The sequence below is a fragment of the Haemorhous mexicanus genome, chromosome 1 (assembly GCF_027477595.1).
Source record: "Haemorhous mexicanus isolate bHaeMex1 chromosome 1, bHaeMex1.pri, whole genome shotgun sequence".
Classification (NCBI taxonomy): Eukaryota; Metazoa; Chordata; class Aves; order Passeriformes; family Fringillidae; genus Haemorhous; species Haemorhous mexicanus.
In genome coordinates, this window is record NC_082341.1 from 24,548,419 (window position 1) to 24,563,492 (window position 15,074).

The window sequence follows — 15,074 nt, forward strand, 5'->3', positions numbered from 1 at the left end:
ATCTCCATTTGACAGTAGAATGCCAGACAATGTTAACAGAACAAGCACAGTAGCCAAAATCCTTGTTCAAGAAGTATTAATACTTTAGTTTTCAGCTGTTGTCACGATGCAAGATTTTATTACTTCATTTTGATACTTTTGTGTCAAAAGCTAGAGCCAGTTTTTATGACCAATTTATTTCATAGCTGCACAGTTCTAATTAAAGGTTTGTTCAGATAAAAATGTGGCACGCTGTCATTGCTCCCAGCCAGTGCTTTCAGCTAGAGAGCAATTCAGGGGAGCACTCAGATCAGACTGTCTCCTGTAGGGTGAGCGTGGTCCTCCTGGCGAGAGCGGTGCTGTTGGTCCTGCTGGTCCCATTGGAAGCCGTGGTCCCTCTGGCCCACCAGGCCCCGATGGTAACAAGGTATGACTTTTCCAGCTGCCATTGCCTTACTGTTGAATTCCTGATGAATGCTGTTCAAAACCTCTCTCCAAGTGGTGAAGTTCCATCCCAGATAGTCCACACTAATATTTATTAGATTTATGTTTAGTAATATGGATGATGGGCAGGGAAGTCAGTTTGAATGCAGATTGTCAGCTGGGGATGCTTTCATTCTGTTTGGAGATAGGATATGAGATTCTGACCAAAATTCATACTGACTTCTGTTTATACCCACACCTACTTGTACACAGGAAGCCCTTTTCTCTAGTTAGCAATATTTTCCCCGAAATATTAGGGCAATGATAAGTGGTCATCTAGCAAATTATGATGTTGGCTAAGTGAATCTGGGCCTTAGTTTTCTAGATTTCCATGGCTAGTCTTTCTACTGAAGTTTAGTTTGGAAAATGGACCTAAAACCTCAGGAGCCCACAAAGTCAGAAAGAGTGTTCATAGCTGGCATATTCAGTAGCTGGAAAAGTAAAACATGTACAATAGCTCAAGACAAAAATGTTACTACTCACACTGTTTACAACCAATTAGAATGGTGGGCAGAATAGTAATGATGATTTTGTTCCAAATTGTGTGAGTGACTTGACCCTGACTTATATGATATGCTGTTGCTGCTAGGGTGAGCCTGGCAATGTTGGTGCTGCTGGTGCCCCTGGTCCTGCTGGCCCTGGTGGAATCCCAGGAGAGAGAGGTGTTGCTGGTGTTCCAGGAGGCAAGGGTGAAAAGGTAAGGTGGACAAATGACTTGTTATTGCATGCACAGTTTTGAGAGATGCCTAAATTTCATTAGGTTGGAAAAACCTGTAGATTATCCCAATGTGACTTTTATTTACTGTGAAAATGTATTACTCAATGGTCCGCAAGTAGAGGTTTTGGTCTAATGGACTGTCTTCTCTAAGGTGCTATCCTAAAACTTTTTAAAAAACACTATGTATTGACATGCAGAATAATGAAGAACACTAGGCTGTATTAAGGAAAAAAAGAGAACAGAGTGCTGATCTGGTTTCTTGACTCTAGTGATGGTCTGAAAATAACTTTTTGTTACATGAAACATGTGGCGTTTTATGTGTCCGCCCACATGACAGCATTTTAATAGCTGTTTTCTTGCTTCATATAGAAGGTATAACATTAATACCTAGAAGAACTTTTACAGATGGCTATCTCTTGACCAAAAGAAAAGAGATTTTGAGGGGGATTTATATTCATCATTTGTAATATACATGAACATCATTTTCAATTTCTAATTCCATTCAAAATTCTTGCTACCCGAGAGAAGCCAAGAAGGCTTCCCATGACAGAAGTAGGTTTATTCTGAAAAGCATGCCAATATTCTTTCCAAACATTCACTTTTCCAGTCAGTACCCACTCAGCAATAAGAATAAAATTATCAACACCAATTTCTCCAGAAAACCTAGCATAAGGTTCTTGTATGATGTCTAAGTAATGCATAGATACTCAGCAAACAGCTCAAGACTTCTTTTATAAAAACTGTTGTGTTCACTACCAATACAATTTTTCCCACTGTGTGTTCCAGGGTGCCCCAGGTCTGAGAGGTGATGCAGGTGCAACAGGAAGAGATGGTGCTCGTGTAAGTATCTTGTGGTTCTACTTGACTTTACCTTGCTACACCTCAGAAATTAAATAACTGAGAAGAATGTTCAGAATTTGCATTTCCCACTGTACTGTATTACTGCTTGTATCTGCTCATTTTTTATACAAATAAATGTAATTTTGTTGCCCTTTGTCCAAGGATGATTGAATTTAGGAGGAGAGAGAGAGAAAAGGGATCACTTTTCATGCATGCAAGCAGAGAAATTACATGAGCAGAGTATGTCACAGACATTGCACAGCTGTTCGGTGTGATAGTGAACTTTAATTTCATGGGCTCAGCCCAGGCAGCTAATTTTAAAGGCAGCCTGCAAAGTTACACAAATCGATCTTTAATTTGAGATTTCAGATGTCTTTCTTAGGATTCATACTTTGGGAAGGAAAATAAGAATATAGGTTTTGTTTCATAAAATCATGTATCCTTTATACTGAGAACATCTGAAAGAAAGTTAGTTACACACCCTTCTTCAGGGGGAAGGAGAAAGCTTATTTAAAGTAGCTGGTCCTACTTGCATTTTGTTTGAATTAATGTCCTGTCTCTTGGCCTGTAGGGTCTCCCTGGTGCTATTGGTGCTCCTGGCCCTGCCGGTGGTGCTGGTGATCGGGTAAGTCTACTCTTTGAATGAAAAAATGCCTTGTTGGTTCAGTTTACTCACACATGAATGTTAAAGATGAGTTCCATAAAAACCAATTCCATCTTTCTAGTTTGCACCAATTCTTTAAGTTTTTCAGATTCAGGAAGCAAGGGCTTTTGAGACTATTCAGTGAAGCTTGCCATAGGACCCCAAATCTTTTTCTAAAAGGGCAGGGAAGGGGATGCACATCTGCATGGCATGGGGTTATACCTGGAGAGGATTCTGATTCAGCCTTGGGCTGAATTTTTCCCACCTGAAGGTAAACTCCTCAATCCTACTCACACTGTGAGAGGAGATTTGATACAATGATGAATAACCACACGTTAGCTCAGAATGATACTTTATGCTGTCCAAGAATCATTAGATATAATTAATACAGGGTGGATCAAAACCAGAAGCATTTTCAGTAACATCCTCTGTAGTGGAGATCCAAAGAGACTCACTATATGTATCTGTACCACAGGAGCATTCTTGTTCTGGCTGCAGTTAGGCCATTTCCAGTGTCAAAATGTTTTGTCTGTCTTTTAGGGAGAAGGAGGTCCTGCTGGTCCTGCTGGTCCTGCTGGTGCCCGTGGTATCCCTGTAAGTTGTAATTTCTACAATTATTCCTGTGTCAAAGACATGATGTTCAGAAAACTGCTCTTTTAAAGATCGTTCTAATCAGTCATCTCTTCTTTGTCCTCTCTCTAGGGTGAACGTGGTGAGCCTGGTCCTGTAGGTCCCAGTGGATTTGCTGGACCCCCTGTGAGTTTTGTTTGCACTTTCCTCATAAAACCTTCCTGCCATAACCTTCCTCTATTTCCTCTGCAAGGTTTTCAGTTCCTCATTTTGTCTGATTTTCTGCCCACAGGGTGCAGCTGGTCAGCCTGGTGCTAAAGGCGAGCGTGGGCCCAAAGGACCTAAGGGTGAAACTGGACCAACAGGTGCCATTGGCCCAGTCGGTGCTTCTGGACCACCAGTAAGTGAATTGTGTCTTTGTGAAATGCATCGTTCTCAACTGGGCCATGCAAGCAATACATTAGCCTGAAAGCCTTGAATTCTGAAAAGGTAATGAAAGAAAGAAACAGAACTTCAAGCTAGGCTATGAGAAAAGTTACCCTGCTGATTTTCACCCATTATGTAAATTTTATCAATCTATTTATATGGGCTCAGATCGTGAGTCTGGAACTGAAATGAAGAGAAAATAATAACTAATTTTCAACTTGCTCTGAAGATCAGCAAAATCACTCTATCTTGGACCATTCAGGGGGTGATTGTGGGTAAGTTCTGAGTTGAGGATGTTGACACTTTTCTCTCAAGGCTGGGATGTGCTGTCACAGTCTGATTTTCAGACTCAGTCATCCAGAAGAATGTGTGCAAATTTGTCTGTGTACCCTTTTGCACATAGGCTTTTCATGTGCTGTTACCTTTATAGCCCAAAGCTGTAAACTGCTTCACATGGATATTACTGGGGAACAGGTTGAAATGATGCAAAAAGTCAGACCCATATACTTCAAATACCACAAACTGTTGCAGGATAGCGTGGCTTGGGTTATTTATTGTATGATTTTAATACCAATACCAGGCTCTTGCACTAAGTGGCTGTATTAGTTACACAGTGCAAACAGAGGATTTGATTTTGCCCTGCTTTCACATTTTGACTTCCACATTTGTTTAGATGCATGTAACATTTGCAAGGAAATTAATCTAAATCATAAGTGCCTTATGCAACTTTTCTTAGGCCTTATGATACTAATTCAAAATGTGTGTGAGAATTTAATACCTTATTATTAAGACAGGCAGCATTTTTTTGGGCCCAGTCCTCCTGCTGGTGTAAAAATCACCCCTAGCTTTCACTAAAGTGAGACTGAGCCCTTATTCTAAACAAGCATTAGCTGGTTTTGATTGATCCATCTCTCTTTTTCAATCCTTCCTACTTAGGGTCCTGCTGGTGCTGCTGGTCCTGCTGGCCCTCGTGGTGATGCTGGTCCTCCTGTAAGTCTTCAGGCTTTTTGTACTGACAGTGTTGCTTTTCATGAAGTTATTGTTTCCTTTAAACCTTATCTTCATTTTCAAATTTGTTTTTAGGGCATGACTGGTTTCCCTGGTGCTGCTGGAAGAGTTGGTCCTCCTGGCCCTGCTGTAAGTAACTAATGAAGAAATGTAACGGGAGATAAATCAGAAGCTGCTTTACTTAGGGATAATCCTAACTATTTTTTCATTTATGTGAATCATAATTGCACTGGAATAACCTCAGATCCTTACAGAACTGGATGAGAAAACAAAATCTAATTGTTCAAACTCCCAGAGTACAACCTATGCATTTAATTAGTGAGTTTTTATAATCCATCAAGCATCCCTATGCCTCTTGAAGTACCCAACCATTTCCAAAAATCAGTGTTTATTTGCTTTTGTTCAAATCAATGGCTATGCAATTACTCATGATGGAGTGAAATAAGCAAGGTCATGTCCAATCTGCAGAAGAATGTTAAGGTTGTTGTATGTCTACATTTTCTAAAGTACCTGCAGTTCTAGTGCCTGTCTTGAGCAGGGCAAACTCACTCTGTTTTGGAATGGGAATCTTTTTTAATTTTCAGCAAGAAATTCTAGATTGACATTTGTAGTCTTTTATTTTCAAAGGTGTTTCCCCCCTTTACCAAAAGGCATTTCTTTTCTTAGATACTCTAGATTTAAATAAATTTTAAGTCCCATTATCCAAAGCAAATAATCCTCTTGAAATGGAAGATACTGGGGTTTTTTTTTTCCTCATGGCAATTAATGTCTCCAACAAGAGACAGACAGATCTATATTTTCCAACCAAATTTTGCCATTTTCACATGCCCAGACTTTAAGGGGAAAAAAAAAAAAAAAAAGCAGTCAAATGATTCTACTGCTTCCAGCTCTCCACTGCTAACAAAGCAATACAAGTTGCTGCTTTGGAGCAGCTGATGACCTGTTTATTGCAAGGGGCTATTTTTTAATCTGGACTTAAAATGAAATTTTATCCCCAGGTCTATATTGTAATGGTATCATATTCATACTCAATCCTAGGGCATCACTGGTCCCCCTGGTCCTCCTGGCCCAGCTGGCAAAGATGGTCCTCGAGGTCTCCGTGGTGATGTTGGACCAGTTGGCCGCACTGGTGAACAAGGTATTGCTGGCCCGCCCGGTTTTGCTGGTGAGAAAGGTCCATCTGGAGAGGCTGGTGCTGCTGTAAGTTACTGAGTATCACATCTCATTAAAAATGTTTCTCTTCTTGTGAATATTATGGCTTCTGAGATACATTTGGTGTTTGTGAAGTGCTTCTCTACTTTATCCACAAATTTAGCAAAGCCTTTAAGTATAAGTTCCACTGAGACACAAGAAATTGTTCATAGGCATGCTTGACAAACATGCCATAAAAAGTGAGCCTGATCCCTGGGTCAGGGTTTTCTTTCACTTTTTCTCTTGTGCTGAGTTGTGTCTTTCTCTAACTACAGAAAAACTTGATATTTAGTCTGAGAAAAGAAAGCACATCTTCTGCTCTGAGCTTGATCCTCATGGATAGAGAAAGAAAGAACCTGTGAAAGTCCATTTAGAACAATCTCAATTCATAGCTGCACCAGAAACTCTGATTTGTGGGGATCACAAGGTTAAAGTTGTCTGCCCACAGGTTGACGTAGAATTATGCAAATAAATTAATTATTTTGGAGTATTTTTAAGCTTTCATATCCAAAATTACTGTTATTTTTTAAAGTCATACATGTTTCTGGCTTCTTGAAGTAAGCACTTGTGTGAAATACCACAATTGTTGCCGAACAAAAAATTATAGAAATTTCTTCTGTAATCTGCAAAAATTGTAACCGAGAATGCAATTTTCAGTGTCATTGTCTGATGTGTATGTTACATTTATTTTTGTTTAATAATATAAATATTATTCACTTCATGTCATAGGGTCCTCCTGGTACCCCAGGTCCTCAGGGTATTCTTGGTGCTCCTGGTATCCTTGGTCTGCCTGGCTCTCGGGGAGAACGTGGTCTTCCAGGCATCTCTGGAGCAACAGTGAGTATATGTTTAGTTAACTGCTTTAAGCAGATAACATGTAATTAGAAAGAAAAAACCCACACACACTTGAAGTCCTGTCTTATGGGATGCCTGGGAGATGCAGATTATGCTGTTTTCCTTGCTGTTGGAACAAAGGATATGGACCTACCCAACCTAGATCAATGGAAGAAATTATGGCTTGTTGCAGACAAACCAGAATTATCTGCAAGTGAGCAAATTTCTGAATGCCAGAAATGTTAAGAGGTTTCTAGTAGTAACATTTAGAATGAAGATTACATTTGCTATAGATAGGTATGTTTCTTGTGTCCTGATTCTTTTTTCCTTCCCAAAATCTTTGCAGTGAAATGCTGATCTTAGATAAAGGCTAAAAGTTATGTAAGACTGGTTTGTGTTGTATTATAATGTCACATTTTTTTACAACTGTTCCTGTATTAGGGTGAACCTGGTCCCCTGGGTGTTTCTGGTCCTCCTGGTGCCCGTGGTCCCTCTGGTCCTGTAGGTTCTCCTGGTCCAAATGGTGCTCCTGGTGAAGCTGGACGTGATGTAAGCTGTCTTTTATCCTCTTCAGGTTTATTTTTCTTTATTCTGATCCAAATAAAAATACTCAGAAAAAGTGGATAGAACTGGAGGCTGTTCTGCTAGCAAACTTATAGAATGTCTTCAGAGAAAATTGTATCAGGATCTCTATGGATATGGATTCCTATGCCCAACTAGGTGACAGAACTTTTCAAAGCAAAAGTTGTGTCTGAAATACATCCTGAAGTCACTCAGAGTATTTTCACTTTTTACTTACATGCCAAGAAAGATGGAATGGGGAACATACATATCTTTCATGAAAGTATAAAAACTGCAGCCTTATCAGGGAAGCTTATTTGATAACCTGAAATATAGTTAATACATTATGAATAAAAATCTTGCAGAGACTTTGCAGAATTTCAAGGAGAACAGAGAATAGTAATTTAAAAGTCCCTAACTTTGTTTCACTGGAATTTTCTGAATGAAAATGGGCTTCATTGGACACAGCCTAAGTGCTGAAGTGAAATTAATATTCACAAAGGAAACCATTTAACCTTGTGAAGTACCACATAAAGTGATTTAGCTGTGGCTATTGTTTAGGTTCTTTTCCCTCCACTGGCATTTTTCATCTAAAAAGAAAGTCTCAGTTTTAAAAGAGTGCAAGCTAGTGAAGACCACTATTGTCTTAGCTTTTTCATTTAGAGAAATGTTGCAAAGCCCAGTAATTTTTTCCTTTACTGAACCTAAAATATTTGAAGACCATTTTAATTTTCTGAGAACATTAGTATACTTAAGGCATTTGAGAATAACATGTATAAGGAAGAGGTTTTTTCTCTTTAAGATTTATACTATTCTATCTCAATATCCTCTTACTCTCACTGTAAGCAATTAGACTGAGTCACAGTTCTGTGTGAGATGAAAGGTGATGGAATTTAGTAATTTTTTTCATGGTATTTTAATAGGGCAACCCTGGTAATGATGGTCCTCCAGGTCGTGATGGTGCTCCTGGCTTCAAGGTAACTTGTTTCTTTTTCTTTTATTTCATTGTCATGGAAGAAATATTCCAATATGTGTTAAGTCAGTCATAACACAATGTGTCTCCTGTTGCATTCCTTTGTTCCCAGGGTGAGCGTGGTGCTCCTGGTAATCCTGGTCCCAGTGGTGCTCTGGGTGCTCCTGGTCCTCATGGCCAAGTTGGTCCTTCTGGAAAGCCTGGAAACCGTGGTGAACCTGTAAGTTGATGATATGATGATATACCTTAACTTTCTAGATTAAGGTCTAAGAGGACTAAGACTTGTCTATAATATGTACATATATACAAAGTACATCCCACCTCTACAATGTATAGATAATTGCTTCACTTTCTCCAGAGATGTGTGAGCATGGAACCCTCATTAGAACAATATACAGCAGTGACATGTATTCTCTATTCTTGTTTCAGGGCCCTGCTGGTGCTGTTGGTCCTGCTGGTGCTTTTGGTCCAAGAGGTCTTGCTGTAAGTCTGATTTTTAAATACATTACCACATTGATGCAAGAAAAGAAAACATGCTTTATTGATAAGGACTCATAACTGTGGTCAAGGGGCCCAAACAATAATGCTTAAGGACCTGAAAATTTTTAGGAACTTAGAATCTCAATTCTCTTTTGTGGGATCAGTCCTGAAACTTTTAGGATTTGCACTCTTCCTGGGTGTGTAAAGGGGATGTCCATTAAATACACTGGGATATGACTTAATGTAGAATATTTACACTTAATTCTGGCTTTGACAGGAGTGCGTTGTTTGAAGCCTTCTAATTTTTCCTCTGACACCTATATCCCTTCCTAGGGCCCACAAGGTCCACGTGGTGAGAAAGGTCTACCTGGTGATAAGGGACCTAGAGGTCTGCCTGGCTTGAAGGGACACAATGGACTGCAGGGTCTTCCTGGTCTTGCTGTAAGTAAATGATTTTCAGGGTTTTGAATATAATGAGGAAAAAAAACCAAAAAAGGTCACACTAGCAAGGAATTACATATGCACAATACAGTATGTTAATACCACTTAGTCCACTCTGCAGCAACTTTCAAATGAAGAGTCATAAATAGTCTCTCTAACATTCAATGGTTTTTGTACAAAATTGAAGATTCTGGTATTGGCACTAGATTGTGACTACCATTAGTTCCCTTGAAGCTCAATTGCATTTGGCTAACAAAGAATTAAAAAATCTTCTGCCTTTGTTTTAGTATTATTTCTTATTTTGGCCAGAAACCGTACGATTTTTATCTCAGAAAATCTGAAGTAATTTGTGGATTTTCTTCCCTTTAAATTTGGGTATCAACTTTAGGAATTCTGACTTTTCTTTTAAAACCTTCTCTGAAGATGAGAAGGAACAATATAAAGAATTTTACCCTCCCTACTCTCTTCCCAAAACAAGCATTTTATGCCCTAACTCCACTAATAAGCCCTAGATTCCCATTCTCTGAACCCAAATACACATTACATACATTTCCCTCTTGAATCAAGCAAACACAAACATGTTCCACTGCTCTTTTTTTGATGACTGTGTATCTTTCCCAATAGGGCCAACATGGTGATCAAGGTCCTCCTGGTAACACTGGCCCTGCTGGCCCAAGGGTAAGTGAATTTCAGAATATATTCAAATAACTCCCATTCTCTTTGTGCAATATATATGTATGCTCCCATCTATATGAATCCCTATTTGTAGCATTTTTACTGTCATTTAAACTGTTCAAACTTCCATTTAGGGTCCACCTGGTCCTTCTGGTCCTCCTGGTAAAGATGGTCGCAATGGTCTCCCTGGACCTATTGGCCCTGCTGGTGTGCGTGGCTCTCATGGTAGCCAAGGTCCTGCTGTGAGTATAAACTTTTTTTTGGTTGATTTAACACATTTATGTTATACTATAAGCCTAGTGATTACATCACTTCAGAAGCCTAGCAGTTTAATAATGCACATGCTTTTATTTCTTAAAAAAGATATGTAATATTAGGGAAATGTTTAATAGACCTGAACTGAAAGGTTTTTTTCACTCCTTTTGGCCAGAGTGCAAATGCACAAAGGAGATGTGGTAGTCCTGCATTGTGTATCTTCTACTGCTTCAACACCACAGGGTGCTGCCTCCAATTAGAACTGAGGGTGCCAGGAGTTAACCAGGACTATGCATGTGTGGAAACATTTCATTAAAAGCACCATATCTCTAACAGAATGCTTTCTTCTTCTACTTTTGAAAAACTTCAGGGTCCCCCTGGCCCTCCTGGTCCCCCTGGCCCCCCTGGTCCCAATGGTGGTGGATATGAAGTTGGCTTTGATGCGGAATACTACCGGGCTGATCAGCCTTCTCTCAGACCCAAGGATTATGAAGTTGATGCCACTCTGAAAACCCTGAACAACCAAATTGAGACCCTGCTGACCCCAGAAGGCTCCAGAAAGAACCCAGCTCGCACCTGCCGTGACCTCAGACTTAGCCACCCAGAATGGAGCAGCGGTATGTTAGTGCCAGATGTTTGCCCTTTCTGGCTCAGGGAGCACTTCCAGGGCATTAGCTTTCTTCAGTGAAAGGTATCCTTGGCCACGTGGCAAAAATGCTAAATGACAGTGAAGAAGTTCTTTCTGCTGAAAATAGATACATCCTGAAAAGATCTTTGTAGATATTGTTGCACGTTATTGCAATAATTTTCCAAAATAATGGAAAAATATTTAACCCGTGCTTTTAAATACATTTTCTTATATATTAACAATCCAAAATACCTGTATCCCACTGCCCCTAGCTGTGATATTTATGGCCTGAGTTCCTATATCAGACAAGTGAATATGAACTGCATGCATATTTTATGCTGAGTGAACCATGATTTACATTTCTTCCCTCACGGCAGGCTTCTACTGGATTGACCCCAACCAAGGCTGCACTGCAGATGCCATTAGAGCATACTGTGATTTTTCCAATGGTGAGACTTGCATCTATGCCAACCCTGACAATATTCCTGCTAAGAACTGGTATATCAACAAGAATCCCAAGGACAAGAAGCAGCACATATGGTTTGGTGAAACTATCAATGGTGGCAGCCAGGTAAGTGATGTATGGCAGGGTGATTGTTTCCATCAGCACTGTCTGAAGAGTTCTCAATTCACTGACTCTCAGAAGCAAGTATATAAATTAAGTTCTTAGGGGAGAAATATGAAAAAGCCAGCTACCTTTTTTCTTAAGAGCATAGAGCTCTGATTCTGTTTTGGTTCAGTTTGTTAAAAGTACTTCTCAGTATTCTAACTTTTCTTGATGTCTGCAAATGATCAATTCAGCCTGACTAGTGGTTATTGCTAAGGGAAGCCTGAACTGGAATATGGTACATATAAAGACATTCCAGAAAATGTCTGAAAAATTAAGAAAAACATCAATCTTTTTAATTGATATTTTTATGTAACACTGTTCCTGGAAAGATATATCTATATTACACATCAGAAATTCTGAGTGCATGCCACCATAACATTCAGAATTGTTGCTGTAAGTGAAAACAAGAACTACCACTTGCATGTTAGACACTGTCCCAGCAAATTGCAAATACATCACTTTTTTAAAGCTAAGGAGATTTAATTACCTAATTCTTAAATGAAATGGAGCTGATATTGTGATGAAGTATCTAAGATGAGATTTAATCACATTGGATCAGAACAGTCTAGAGTCCTGTTTCTTAGAGTGGCTAAAAGTAGATGCTGTAAAAAGAATATAAGAGTGAAGAAAACATTTGTACCATCCACAGACACTAGCGTATTAAAAAAAGTTTCAAAACTCTATCAAAAAAGGTTTCACGGTTTTATTGAGACAGGCGTTGTTTGTGTAGCTGTAGGAACAGTAGATTGTCTTCCTTGAACTTATCTGATCTTGTCTCTGAATCCATATAAACTGCTAACACCATACCTTGGAACAGAACTCTACAGTTCAACCACTCGTGGTTGTCAGTCTACCTCCTACTACTTTTAGTTCATGCTCTTTAGCTCTGGAGTAGCAATGGAAAAGTGATTCCAGACTTGTGATTTTTTTTTTTTTTTAAACTCCTAGCTGTCATGGTTTAAGCTCAGATAGAAATAGGTACATTGCCACCTGCTCAACTCCCTCTCTCTTCCTACCCATACACTCTGGTAGAAGGGGATGGAGAATAAAGGTAAAACTGGCTTGTTGAGATAAAAACAGTTTAATATTTGAAAATAAAATATAGTAACAATGGTAAATAGTAATGATAGTAAAAAGGAAAACAATAGGTGATGCAAAATGTCATTGCTAACCACCTGCTGACTGGTGCCAGACCGCCCTGCTTCCTGGACCCAGACTGGCTACCTTTATGGGTTACTTCATCCCAGTTTATATACTTAGCATTATTTTTTATGGTGTTGAATATCCCTTTGGTCAGCCCAGGTCACCTCTCCCAGCTATGCTCCCTGCCAGTTTCTTTTGCACACTTCCTCACTTGGCAAAGCATGAGACACAGGAAAAAAAAAAAAGTACTCTTGACTTAGAAAAAATCCGAAACATCGGTGTGTTTTCAACTCCATTCTCATTTCAAATCCAAAACAAAACACAGCACTGTATCAGCAACTGAGAAGAAATTAACTCTACCCTAGCTGAAACCAGGACACCAGAGCAGCTATCACTCATTTTCATTACGAGCATCCTCCTTTCCCCCACAATACAACTGACTGGGTTCCTCTCTGTTTTTCAGTTTGAATACAATAGTGAAGGAGTGACCTCCAAGGATATGGCCACCCAACTCGCCTTCATGCGTCTGCTGGCCAACCACGCCTCCCAGAACATCACCTACCACTGCAAGAACAGCATTGCCTACATGGATGCAGAAACTGGCAACCTTAAAAAGGCTGTTGTGCTGCAGGGATCCAACGATGTTGAGCTACGAGCTGAAGGCAACAGCAGATTCACTTTCAGTGTTCTTGAGGATGGCTGCTCTGTAAGTAACACAGAAACCATAGGCATGGTGACTGCCCAGGCCTAAGCATGTGGTTAGGGATAGAGCTGTGCTTTAATTCAGAATTAGATTATTGGTCAAACCAGCAAAATTTTGCCTGGTGAAGCTACATAGTCTACAGACCCAACCATGGCAGATCCTTAACAAGTGGGAAGGAAGAGGTTACAAAAAAAATCCTACCTTGTACTGTACATGTGGCCAAAAAAAGTGTTTTCAGAGGGACCAGATCCAAATTCTATGTAAATAGAAGATTGATAAGAAAACATTGCACATGCTATAGAGGGGGCAGGATCTTTAAGTCCTGAAACAGCCAGGCAGAGTTCTCTTAGGATCTAACATAATTTTGAATAATATGGTAGCTTGCATACAGCATCACATTGGACTACAGAAGATTCAAGTAAATATTTTCTCTTTATTGGAAATCTAAATAGTTGGATGTGGGTATCTGATTTGCAAGCAATACAAGCAAAATTGATGTGAAATTATTTCAGGAATTACCCATTCAGGTGAAACAATTCTTAATACTGTGAACAATGCAATAACAACTGCAATGAATCTTCTCTTACAGAGAAAGAACAACGAATGGGGCAAAACAATCATTGAATACAGAACAAATAAGCCATCCCGCTTGCCCATCCTTGACATTGCACCTTTGGATATTGGCGGCGCTGACCAAGAATTCGGTTTGGACATTGGCCCAGTCTGTTTTAAATGAATGAACTAAAATTAACTTAAAGCCTCTCCCAAATTATTCTCTTGTCATTTCTTTTTATAATGAAAGCTGACTCCTTCCATTTCTTCTGTTCATCTACTTGCTTAAACTCTGGGCGAAAGAGAAGGAGAAGAATTGATTGGAGCATTGTGCAATGAAATTTAATACAGCCCCAAATGGACTTGGAAGTCTTTCAAGATTTAACACCTTGTTTTGGGAAATGTCAACCTTTGTAAAGAAAAAAAAAAAAAACAAAATAAAAAGTCATGAAAGTTTGCACCACTTGTGGCCTTTGAATATCTTCCACAGAGGAAGTTTAAATCCATGACTTCCAAAGGTTTAAACTACCTCATACACTAAATCAAAAGTGATCCACATCTTTTGTAGGAACTTCTCCATATGATCTGAGGTACTTTCAATTCCACTCATAATACAGTGGTGCTAATTGCATAATTACAGAGTATCTTTCCAATACTTGAACTTTGATGGTGCTAGTAGCATTTAAAGTATTGCTTCTCTGTTTCTTTGAAGTCTGTCTTAAAACTTAGATGTCCTGTCTCACCCACAGGTTAAGCATGTGGATAATTTTTCTTCCTCTTTGTCTTCTTCCTCCAAAATCAGGTGTTCCCACTTTCAAATTTCATTTCAATCTTCTACTATGGGTAAAAAAAAAAAACAAAGGTCATCATTTCTCAAAAAAAGAAAGAAAATGTATTTTGTATATGTGAGATGTTTAAATAAATTGTGGAAAAATGAAATAAAGCATGTCCAGTGTTCCAAAAGAAACTATTTAATTAATTACTTGCTTAATTGCATTGGAGATTCTCAGACCAAGATTTCAGCACATTGCTACAAAACATTTTGTTAAAGCCTCAAAAGGTTGCCTACAACTCTCTTAAGCCTGTGATTGTCTACGTGACTCTTCATTTCAACACTAACTTTTGAGAAGTTCTCAAGAAACTCAGTGCCTCATAGTATGAGAAGTTCAGGAGCAGAAATAATTCCATCCTGTTTTCCAACTAGTAAGTAGGATTAATGGCTGCAAGAGGGATCATCATCTCACTTAAAGGTGAAAGGAAAATGAAGCTTCTCTCTTTCACTTGAGGACAGAAAGCTCCTGGCTGTTGATAGAGCTGTGCTGGCTGATGCTGGGCTGTAACCAGCAGAACCGTGCCTGTGC

The 15,074-nt window shown here is 39.3% G+C and overlaps 1 protein-coding gene across 1 annotated transcript in view; it reads left to right on the forward strand.

The window, feature by feature from the left end:
* The window catches only part of COL1A2 (collagen type I alpha 2 chain), a 38,924-nt gene extending 24,244 nt beyond the window's left edge, over positions 1 to 14,680 (forward strand). The window contains exons 31-52 of the mRNA XM_059843366.1: positions 308 to 406; positions 1,052 to 1,159; positions 1,967 to 2,020; positions 2,592 to 2,645; positions 3,204 to 3,257; positions 3,366 to 3,419; positions 3,526 to 3,633; positions 4,596 to 4,649; positions 4,743 to 4,796; positions 5,706 to 5,867; positions 6,588 to 6,695; positions 7,134 to 7,241; positions 8,177 to 8,230; positions 8,339 to 8,446; positions 8,656 to 8,709; positions 9,040 to 9,147; positions 9,772 to 9,825; positions 9,957 to 10,064; positions 10,448 to 10,694; positions 11,083 to 11,276; positions 12,922 to 13,164; positions 13,751 to 14,680. Of these exons, the coding sequence (XP_059699349.1) occupies positions 308 to 406; positions 1,052 to 1,159; positions 1,967 to 2,020; positions 2,592 to 2,645; positions 3,204 to 3,257; positions 3,366 to 3,419; positions 3,526 to 3,633; positions 4,596 to 4,649; positions 4,743 to 4,796; positions 5,706 to 5,867; positions 6,588 to 6,695; positions 7,134 to 7,241; positions 8,177 to 8,230; positions 8,339 to 8,446; positions 8,656 to 8,709; positions 9,040 to 9,147; positions 9,772 to 9,825; positions 9,957 to 10,064; positions 10,448 to 10,694; positions 11,083 to 11,276; positions 12,922 to 13,164; positions 13,751 to 13,897 (2,334 nt within the window). The 3' untranslated portion in view covers positions 13,898 to 14,680. The remainder of the gene's footprint in view (positions 1 to 307; positions 407 to 1,051; positions 1,160 to 1,966; positions 2,021 to 2,591; positions 2,646 to 3,203; positions 3,258 to 3,365; positions 3,420 to 3,525; positions 3,634 to 4,595; positions 4,650 to 4,742; positions 4,797 to 5,705; positions 5,868 to 6,587; positions 6,696 to 7,133; positions 7,242 to 8,176; positions 8,231 to 8,338; positions 8,447 to 8,655; positions 8,710 to 9,039; positions 9,148 to 9,771; positions 9,826 to 9,956; positions 10,065 to 10,447; positions 10,695 to 11,082; positions 11,277 to 12,921; positions 13,165 to 13,750) is intronic.
* Positions 14,681 to 15,074: the final 394 nt, after the last annotated feature.